We start from the raw sequence: 11740 nt of genomic DNA on the forward strand, positions 1-11740 counted from the left end.
CTTCTTTAAAAATCTATTGTCAATCTACAATCCAGGCATAATGTATGCGATATTGTGTAAGGTGTCTTGTAAAAGAGCGGCAGGGGGCGCTATAGCCGGAACCGCCCTAGTGACAGCCACCAACGGAACCAGCGAGCACAGAAGTGTGTCCAGCAGGACGGACACAGAACCCGACACGGCAATTTGTCCCTGAAAAAGTTTAAAAGAATTTTTAACCGACTTCAGTACAAAATAATATATTTTTAGTAAATTATAATATTGTAAGTATATTGTTAATAAATGTTTTGTCTGTATTAAAATGAAAATTTGCTTAAATTTGAGAGATTCTTAATTCAGATAAATCTTTTTAGAAAACAAATGTTTTTTTTTATTGACGTTGTTGTGTATATTATGATAACGATATGTTAAATTTTCTATAGCCCCCTCTATAGAGTAGATACTATGGAGGCTTTAGAGGTTTTTTAATACCTCATGTTCCTTCAGCCTCTCCCCGATGATGGCCAGACTTTCTCCCGAAAGCCGTAAATGAGCAGCGACCTCTACAGCCCCACAGCCCGTGACCCGGTACATGCCACTGCTATTGGCACCGCTGCTTGTACTAACCGGCTGAAAAAATAAATGTTTCAGGGGTAAGATTAGGAAACCCCTTAAGTAAAAATACCTATATCAGAGTTTCCAGCTCTTAACCTAATCAGTTTGGGTGGCACCCGGAAGTTGATGGTGTCACCCCATCCCATACCCAAAGTAAAGACCGGGTGGGTGTCACCCGAAAAAAGATAACACTCGAAGCAAAGTTTAACCATATATTAAATGTAAAAACCATATATAAAATAATAAAGTAGCTGCATGTCAGACAGACACGAAGTAATCTAAGTAGGTAAAGTTCCCCCAAATAAAAAAGGCCACCTCAAGAAACAATACTCACAACAAGCGCCTGCTGCGGTGGCGTAGTGTGAGTGGGTGGCGGCCTATGTTTGGGCGGCCGACCCGGACCCGCATGACGCACTGGGGTCACACCTGGAAGAATAATGAACCAAATGAGTCTTTAAAATATTCATCATTATTCACAAACCAAAAATATTTACTCATATTTATTTCCTGGTTAGTAGTGAAAAGGACATGTAGACAAAATTGTAATTAAGAGTAAGAGGCGAGACCCAGAAGCATAACCCCGGTTGCTGGGCCAAATATGTTAAGGTTCTTACGGGCATTAATATTACATAGTAATGCCTTGGACAAAGGGAAATATGCTATACAATATTAACAGTGCCTTGGATATATGATAAGATATATAGGAATGAGACAGAGAAAGATAAGGACAAAAGATTGAGTAGCTATTAAAAGTACAGTTCAAAAAAAATAAAGCAAATTTTAATATCATATTCATATAATAAGTGGGAAAGAACTTACTGGGGTTTGATATTATCTTGGTAACTCCCTGCGTCTCTTGAGATTTCATAATTGCAAAACGTTTTGCCTTTCGTTTCCACAAATAACGCTCATTGTAATTTACCTGCACATTAAAATCAAATATCTTAACTTAAAGCTATTTATTTATTAAATACTTAATGCTTAATCAGTGATAACAGAAAATATTTTAACTTTTTCTATGGTTATGGTTATTTGAATTTGAACTGTTTTTAAAACCATTAATGGATGTGGTTAGATGATGAAACAACAATAAATAATTTAAAACATACATTAGCCCACATTTCTCCCAGTCGTTTTGAAATAGCTGAGAAGTCCATATCAGGATGTTTTCTTAGGAGATCATTACGGGCCTCCTTTGCCCACATCATGTATGCTGTTATACGGGTTTTACCTAAAATTCAGAAGTTTGTGTGTTTTCTTATGTATACACATTGAACACCAAAAAACATTACCTGGATAATAAATAATATTAAAATAAATAGATTTTGCAGGTGTAAAAACAAGAAAATTGTTTCATTCCACTTGCTAAATAATAAAAAAGTTTTATTACAATAGATAATTATATAAAAAGTGAATCTATGTTGTTAGCTTGTAATAAGCATAATATGATGGTTGAATGTTAGTGGTTCAACAAAGATACAAGACAAACCAAGCTTATGACTACCATTCATCCAGAATGGCTGTGAAATTTATTTACTAATGTATACAAAAAACATCTTATATATTTATAAATCTTTATATTTACCTTTGTCTTTTCTCTGAGCCTTGGCCCTACCAACTACCTTTCCGTCCTTCACAATTAGTTTCTTCTTACTTCCACGCTCCATCATGTACAAGGAATTTGCTGGGGTGCGTAGCGACCCTTCTTCAGACCCAGAACTATCTGTTTCCATACTGAAATATTACTTATATTATATACCAAAGGTGCTTCTTTTTTATAAGGAACTTACAAGAATCTATAATGGATACAGAATAGCTTATTATATGATAGTAAAAGGCTATTCTGTAATTTATATGTAAATTATTTATAAAATACAAGATTATGTGTATTCAGGACTTTGAATAATTAAAAATACAATGTTACTTATAAAATGTCTACAAATCATTTTTTGCCAGTTAGTTCTGGCTAGAAATTTACAGCATTCACAATATCAGTGTACAAGTATTTACCTATCAGCATTTTCAGCGGTATTTTCATAGTAATCAGACTCGCTGCCAGACGCAGTTCCCTCTTCTACTGGCTTTTGTTGGGCTTCAGGAAATTGCTCTTCCTCTTGTCGAAAACCCGAATAGGATTTTACGGGAGTCTGGCGTCTATACCTCGTCTCAATATCATCGGGCGACTCAAAGTCCATCAACTTAGAACTTTTCTTCCTAACACGACCACTTCGAGACACGCCAGTTACTTCTAATGGAAAAATTATATTTAATTTCTCACATAAAGACTAAAAGCAAGCTAAATAAAACCATTACTTACCTTCCTGCATTGTTACAGTTAAACTTGTCTTTAAATACTCAAAATAATTGATTTACGTCTGTTTGGAAGTGTTTTTACAAACAATTTTGTTTTGCTAACAGGACACAGTTGGGATGGGATTTGACGTTTGTTCAATTTAGCCCATGCGAGCTGCCACAGAATACAGTATCGAAAGACTGAACAGATTAAGTACAACACAGCAAAAAATATTTATTATAAAATAATATTTATATTAAATATTTATTTTCATATTACAATATTTATGTTGAGAATTTAAGGTTTATAGCGTCAATTATACCATTGTCTATTTCCTTCTTACTTATTGCTAATGTTTAAGGCCGGGCCAATTAATGTAGAATATTGTGGAATAGGGCTGTCTTCTATTAAAATAAAAAATCAGGTTTATGAGGCAGGCAACATTCTGCTATGTAAAAGTATGGCCTAAAGGTAAAACTGGTATCTAGACCAGGCCATGAACTGAAACAAAAAAAAAATTTGAAAGTGGTTCCATCAGTTCCATGTGACATCACTTGAGATTGTTCTAAGAATACTAACTACACTTTCTACTTCTACCTATATAGAAAATAAATACTTAATCTAATATGAATATTAATTATTAAAAGAAGGTTTTTATATGAAACGATTCAACTTTCGTCAAAATAAAAATTCCGAATTTGTATTTTATACTTATCTTTGAATTGCTGTATTTTGCATAACATTCTTAGTATAGTTAAAATAAAATACAATTAACAAAGATAATTTATTGTGCTAAATCAAATATAACAAAACAAGCCATAGGTATCCTTACATATTAGTACAAAAATAACCCTTTTATAAGTATGTACATAAAAATATAAAATTGTTAGCTGTGTAGTGAAATTTTAGAATCAACCATGTATAATAAATCATATAAGATCTTATCAGATATGAAATAAGTAAATAAGATCCCTGATCTTATTTACTTAAATTTATAGTAAAAGTAAATAAGATCATGGATCTATTTACTTTTACTAACAAGCTTTGATGAATAATGTTACTATCTAGGAAATTCGAATCAATATCATCATAAAACGCGATGCGCTTTTGTCGAAAAAGTGAAAACCCTGAAGTTGGTTGGTGTTTTCGTTATTTATCAACTGTTTTGTTGTTACCAAGTTGATTAAAAGTACTGTATTCACCCATGAAAAATTTGTTGGGCAAAAAAGTCTAATACTTTTAAGAAGTTACTATTACTTAGTTTAATTAGTTAAAGAATACCTGCATAAGCAAAATGCAATATTTATTAATGAAATATTGAAAGCGTAGATTTCTAAATTAAATGCTAAGTGTACACATATGATTACCACATCACATTAAAAATACAGTTCAATTATAAAGTCAGAAAATCGTTTATGAAGGATTATGGGTCGTTTATCAAAGAAACGATAGTAATTAGCACAAATATAACTTTTATTTGGTAAGAAGATGAATGACAGCAAGAACACATAGTTACAATCAACCTTCATATAATATAGTGTTGCCACCTAGTTAAATTTTCAAAAACTATTTTACTTAAATTGCTCAATACTCCCACTAAAATTTAAACTAGGTACAAATATAAAAAAAAAAACTCCTACTGAAATTAGAGTTGTGAAAAGAAAAACAAAATGTGATCTCTTAAATAGATAAAAGCTTGAGTTGGTAACGCTTTAGTTAACATATCTGCTAATTGACTGTTACTAGGAATATAATTTAGTTTAATTACACCCAACTCAACCTTTTCCCTTATAAAATTAAATTTCACATCTATGTGTTTGGTTTTCTTATGATAAACAGGATTGCTAATTAACTTAATTGCACTCTGATTATCAACATACAATGGAACAGATGTAATATTTTCACCTAAATCTAATAATAATTGCTGTAACCATAATATCTCTTTTGCAGCTTCACAAGCAGCTACAAATTCTGCTTCAGTTGTGGAGAGAGCAGTAGTCTTCTGTTTCTGGCTACACCATGTTATAGGTCCCCCATTCATATTAAAAATATAACCTGTAGTAGACTTACGCGTATCTACATCACCTGCAATATCTGAATCCGAATAGCCAGTGAGATCACTACTTTCTCCATAACATATACATAAATCTTTAGTACTTATTAGGTATCTAATAACACGTTTAATGGCATTTACATGTTGTTGACTTGGATCGTTTACATATCTACTCAAAACATTTACAGCAAAAGAAATGTCAGGCCTTGAAACAGAGCTCAAAAATAACAAGGACCCTATAGCTTCTCTGTATGGAAAATTAATAATATTTTCATCCATTTTCTTTGAAATAACAACATTTACATCTGCAGGGGTACTGGCAGGATTTGAATCACTCATACAAAACTTCTCTATTAATTTTTCAATGTAATCTCTTTGATAAATACAGATACAATTATTTACTCTCTCTATTTCCATTCCCACAAAATATTTCAATTTTAATTCTTTTATTTTAAATGTTTGTTTCAAATATTCTATAACTCTTTTAATCATTGAGGAACTGGAAGAGACTACAAGTGCATCATCAACATAAATTATTATGAATACTTTCACCCCATTGAAAATACCTACATAAACACAACTGTCAGCCTGAGATTGCACAAAACCATATTTTATTAAAAACTCAGTGAATCTTCTATTCCAACAACGAGACGCCTGTTTAAGTCCATACAGTGATTTATTAAGTTTTAGGATACAATCATTTTTAAATGAAATTCCTTCTGGTACTTCTATAAAAACATTCTCTTCCAAATACCCGTTCAAAAAAGCAGTCTTTACATCAAACTGTTGAATTTCTAAATTATATTTAGCTGCAATAGAAAGGATAATTCTTATAGAGTCATATCTCGTTGTTGGAGAGAATATTTCTTGATAGTCAATATCTTTTATTTGATTAAATCCGCGTGCACATAAACAAGCTTTAAACCGTTTTACCTGATCATTTTCATCCTTTTTTATAGCAAAACCCCACTTTGTAGTAAGCGTACGTTGACCAGACCTCTCTACTGGAGTCCAAGTATTATTCTCTTCATGTGCAAGCAATTCTTCATCAATAGCTTTCAACCAGTCGTTTCTTTGTGGACTTTTCATTGCTTCAGCATACGTTTGTGGCAGTGACAGTTCAATTAGGTTTGCTTCAAAACGTCTATTAATCCTTGGTCTCAAATTTATGTTGCTTTGAATTAAATCATCATCTAATTCTTGAGAAGGTTCATATGTAGGGTCATTACTATTACAACTCAACATGGTATCTTCATTCTCTGATGATGAAGTTTCCACAAGAGTATCCTCTACATTTGTTTCTTGCATTTGATTTTGTTGTCCTAATGTCTTCACTTCATCGTCAATGTATATTTGTGTAATATTCTTCCTTATCTCTGGAACATTATGTTCTTCAAAAATTACATTTCTTGATATTTTAACCTTTTTGGTTTCTGGATTGAACATCCTGTAATTGTTATTATCATACCCAATTAGTATCATTTTCTCACTCTTTTTGTCAAGTTTAGTTCTTAGCCGATTAGGAATATGGACATATCCAATACTTTCAAACACCTTCACATGGCCTATATGAGGTTTGATGCCGTTCCATAATTCCAATGGTGTTTTCTTAGGAGTTTGGCTGGAGGAAGTCCGGTTTAATAAATATACTGCACAATTCACAGCCTCAGCCCATAATTCCAGTGACACATCCCTCGCGTACAACATTGAACGCGCACTCTCCACAATGGTACGGTTCTCTCTTTCAGCACGCCCATTTTGTTCTGGTGTATATGGCGCAGTACACTCATGAATTATACCTTCTTTGCTGAGATAGTCATTGAAGGTTTTATTCCCATACTCTCTTCCATTATCAGTATGCAATATTCTGACACTGTGCATGTACTTATTTTTGATCATAGCATTGTATTTCATGAATATGTCCATCACATCACTTTTATGTTTGACAAAATATACATGCCTGTAACTTGTAGCAGCATCCTTAAATAATATAAAGTATCTCATACCTTGGATAGATGTATGACTCATAGGTCCACAGACATAACTATATACAAGGTCACCTGGCTGTAGTTCTCCTCGTATAGATTTGTGAAATGGAAATCTGCACTGCTTTCCATATGCACATGCTTCACAAACAAAATCAGTTTTATCACTGTTATTCAGTTTCAAGCCTTCTACCACATTATCAGCACTCATACTCTTGATTTGTTTTAGGTTAACATGTCCCAGTCTTTCATGCCACATTTTAATGTTATTTTGATCACTTTGAACTAAGTTACAGGTATCTGAGACCACAGCTTTAATTTTCAATTCGTATAAATTATTTTCTGTTATTGTTGCACACATTACCAAGTCATTGCCTTTGTAAATGAATGCACCAGAGTCTTTCTTGATAATGATATAGGATTTACGCATTATCACACCTTCTGAGAACAGATTTCGTCGCAAATTCGGAACATACAATACATCATGTAGTTCACTGTTCTCCCACTGTCCATTGACACATCTCTTTATTAACACCTTGCCAATGCCAGCCACTTCCACTGATTGTTTGTTTCCTAATGTTAATGATTTCTGGTTACATTCCAATAATTCTACAAAGAACTCCTTTCTATAGGTCATATGTGCAGAGGCACCACTGTCTAAAATCCACACATTGTCTTCAGCTTCATGGAATTTGGTTTCTACATTAAACGCTAACAAGTCTGCACCTTCCTGTTGAGGTTTTCTATACTTGGATTTCTTTGGAGCACGACATTCTCGAGAAAAATGTCCTCGTTTCCCACAATTATAACATTCAAATCTGTGTTTACTGTTTTTATTTTGATTTGAATTACTAGCATTTCTATTCAGCTCACTTTGTTTTGGACTATATTTCCATCCTTTCTTAGCCACAAGAAGAGCGGTTTCTTGTTCTTCTTCACACTGTAAACTAGCTTCTTCATCTAACAAACGAGCAGTGAGATTGACAAGAGTCTGTTGCTCTGGATCCAAAGACATCCACGCTTGACGGAGTGATCTATACTTATGAGGCAGTGTTCCAAGTATTTTTGTTATCACAGCCATTTCACTAATACTTTCGCCACTTTCTTTTAACTGCTTGGCCAATGATTCCACTTTAGAAATGTGTTGAGCTACACTGTCATTTGTAGACATTTTATACTGATAAAACTTTTCATGGATCAACATTTTACATAATTCACTCTTCTGTTCGTATATTGATTCAAGTTTTGTCATTATTTCCTTAGCAGTTTCACAATTTTCTATTAAAGTTATTTGTTTGAAGTCCATCGAAGATGTTATAATAAACATGGCCATGCCATCATTCTTTGTCCATTCAACATTATTTCCAGCCGGTTTAGGCACTGAAATATCAATCCCTTTTGCTTTTAGGGCACACTTTATCTGGAATTTCCATTGCCTAAAGTTATTTCCATCAAATTTTTCTAAGTTTATTGACCGCATTGAATCCATTTTGAGGTTATTTTGTCAATTTCTTCACAATACGATTGTAACTTTTTCTTTGCTATTTTTCTTAAAACTTTCAATTGCAGAATCTACTGGGCCCATAACCTGAAGGATTATGGGTCGTTTATCAAAGAAACGATAGTAATTAGCACAAATATAACTTTTATTTGGTAAGAAGATGAATGACAGCAAGAACACATAGTTACAATCAACCTTCATATAATATAGTGTTGCCACCTAGTTAAATTTTCAAAAACTATTTTACTTAAATTGCTCAATAGTTTACATTTTTGTCTACTGAATCAACTTACACGGCCAAAAATATTACCGAAAATTACAACTACACACATAAGAATACCAACTGCGGTTAAAATTTGATTTGTTTCCAGAGTGGTAGCTGGAACTAATTTTTCGCGCTCTTTGTCGTCGTCTAAATCTTGGTGAACCACAGATAATGCTTTTGCTAGTTCTGCGTCAGATTTCGCGCTTGTTTGAGCGGAAGCCAGGACTAACTTTTTTAATTCCCTAATTTGAATTTCGAATACATGCTCCTGGTGATGCAGATGATCTGAAAATATATAGTAAGAATTATATGCATGCAAAGAAACGAAAATTACTAACCAAATATTGGCCATTGATTATCTCTTCATAAAGCACACTCACAGAAAATACTAAACTAAAAAACACAGAACATGTATGTTTAATTTTTTGCCATTGCAAGTTTGCACACACAAAACATTAAAAAATATCTCACATTCACTTTTTTAATAGTAATTGAAGAATTTATAAACCATTACCTATTAATGAAGCCTGCTTGTTGACTAGATTGTGGATGTTATCTTGCATTAAAGTTAAATTTTGTGCCAGTTGCTCCTGAAACATTGAGGACAGAAATTTAATAAATTTTCTTACCAACAGATTACTAATAACGTAAATATGCTAAATAATGACTTTTTAAATTAAAATCAAACTATGATGACTTGTGACGATTAAAATAATGTTGAGACCACATAAAATATTTAATGTATCTATTTATGTATATAACAAATAAATATTTGCTTTCTGGTATCCATAGTTACACTGTGCTACGTACATGAGTATACACCACAGTGTATATACTTTTTATTTATCAAAATTAATCAAATAAATCATGATAAATACCTGATAAGCAAACTCGGTCTTCATAGCTTCAGTGATATCAGTCCGACTCGCTGTTCCACCCCCTGCAATACTATATAATACACTTGCACTTCTTGCCATTTGTTGTTCCATCATATCTTTAAACTCTGCCATCTTTAGTCTGTTGTTTATTGTAGAGCCAGCAATTCCAAGTACAGTGCCTGCAAATATATAATTACTCCTAATAATGTTATACAATTGTATATTGTAGTAGAATAGAAGAATTGCAAAAAGTGATTGTGGGTGTGTGTTATAGTGTGATTTACTTTCTGAATTAGATTTGTTTTTATAAATTGTTTCTATATATTCTTATTTTGCATTGGAATGAAGTATTGATTACCAAATATCTTTTATGATATTCATAATTATGGAATCTGATTCAAAATATCATCTAAGCAACAATTTAAAGATCAATGCACAATTTAGTACTAAGACTTACCAAATATAGAAGCAACTATATACCAATACTTATTTCTTTCAGCATGAGCCCTCTCTCGTTCGTGTCCCAGTTTAACTGCTGCTGACATAGTCGCAAAGAGTTCTCTTTCCTCTCTTTCTGCTTCTGAGAAGAGAGTGCGGGCAGCACGCTCTTGGATAATTAGCTGTTAGGAACAAGCAATGAGAATTAACTTAATAGTAGTAATATTTTTTTTTAATGTCAGATGACAGCCCTTATAATGATTAAACTTAGCAGCATTCATTTCTAAGAATGAAGTGAATCATTAAAATAACTAGATAACATATTATGTAATAGACATTATGGAAACTTAGCCACTAATATTTTTACAATTTCACAATCCTTTCGTAAAATAGAATCCCTTGTCACCTTTGCTGATAGCCTTTTAAACCCTTTTGAATAGGATTCAGACGAAGGGTGCTAGTATGTCCTTTTTTCGAGTCTGTGTGGGTTGTGAGGCTTTTATGGTCATTTTACCTTATGTTCCTCGGTGCACAAATGTAAGTATTTCTCATCACCCTTCATAGTGTTTTGCATTTCAGCATGAAGTTCCTTCAATCTCGCTTCAATTTGTGCCAGCTCACGCCCGAGTTCACGCCGTCTATCTTGGGCTGTCATGAATTTTTCCTGTTATATTTTATCAAAAAAAATGTATTTATTATACACATATATATTATTTTAAGTTGAGGTTTATAAATATATATATATATTGTGAAACATAGAAGTAAGATGTTGATAAGTAATCAGATGATTTAATTCAGGATTTCATGAAGTTTTTTATTATGGATTATTACAGGGTAAACCTTGCATTTAAATATTTTATAATGCCATTTATGAAAAATATTTCACACAAATAAAGCAGTCTGGAACCTATGGTCAGGTTGATATTCATTTAAATTATTTGTAATAAGTGAGTGTTTACAACAAGGAAATGATAATGTTTATTTAAAATTTTAAGCAATGTTATATTAGCATAAAAAGTATAAATTTTATAATAAAATGTACTTATTTATTTTTTCACTACCTTTATAAAAAAAAATTGCATTGAGATTATCAGTAATCTGACTGTTATGTAAATAAAATGAGACCAACGATAAGAAATATTACATAACTGCATATTTTTTAACTAAACTGTAATTCATACTACAATTATGAAGGTGAAAGAGGAATATGATTGGAACAGGGGGCTAAGATGCCTTTACAGTAGTGTATATAGAAAGTCAAAATTATTTAATTTACTAATCTAGTCTGTCATTAATAAATGACAATATTTTTTTTCTGATACCGATAAATTACAAGGATAACTTTAATTATAAAAGATGATATGCACAAACCTGTGCTTCCACGACCGTGTTCTGAATCGCCATAATTTCGTCGATGCCAGTGAATTTCTCATATCTATTTACAATTTCCTTCACTTTGTTAACGACTGTTTCTTGTTTAAATCTATTAGCCATAGCAGAAACCCTTTCGGCAGGTACATACTTGGAGACCAGTTGATCTACTTTTTCCCGGCTATTTACATTCACTTGTGCAATTTGAACCTTATCTTTGACCTGTTGTGCGAATCTACGCAGACGATCAGCCATAATTTCATCTTCTATCACTTGCTTTTATTTAGAAAGAATTCAACATTCAGAATTCCAGTTTTTTGTTGACCAATGATTTCATCTTTTCGCTAAAATAGGATTGAATTTTT

At 32.5% G+C, this 11740-nt stretch overlaps 2 protein-coding genes across 2 annotated transcripts; both read right to left on the reverse strand.

Moving 5' to 3' along the window:
* LOC110996407 (HMG box-containing protein 4) lies at positions 1-3046 on the reverse strand. The gene is made up of 8 exons (XM_022264097.2): positions 2909-3046; positions 2602-2839; positions 2177-2325; positions 1701-1822; positions 1411-1513; positions 926-1017; positions 469-606; positions 1-189 (listed from the first exon to the last, which is right to left on the reverse strand). Exons 1-8 carry the CDS (start codon positions 2916-2918, stop codon positions 25-27), a joined length of 1017 nt encoding a protein of 338 aa, XP_022119789.2. The 5' UTR covers positions 2919-3046; the 3' UTR covers positions 1-24.
* Positions 3047-3689: 643 nt separating this feature from the next.
* On the reverse strand, positions 3690-11740 carry LOC123690473 (mitochondrial potassium channel-like). The gene is made up of 7 exons (XM_045633896.1): positions 11376-11740; positions 10519-10668; positions 10024-10186; positions 9567-9745; positions 9203-9278; positions 8687-8973; positions 3690-4296 (listed from the first exon to the last, which is right to left on the reverse strand). Exons 1-6 carry the CDS (start codon positions 11628-11630, stop codon positions 8708-8710), a joined length of 1089 nt encoding a protein of 362 aa, XP_045489852.1. The 5' UTR covers positions 11631-11740; the 3' UTR covers positions 3690-4296; positions 8687-8707.

The sequence above is a fragment of the Pieris rapae genome, chromosome W (assembly GCF_905147795.1).
Source record: "Pieris rapae chromosome W, ilPieRapa1.1, whole genome shotgun sequence".
Taxonomy (NCBI): Eukaryota; Metazoa; Arthropoda; class Insecta; order Lepidoptera; family Pieridae; genus Pieris; species Pieris rapae.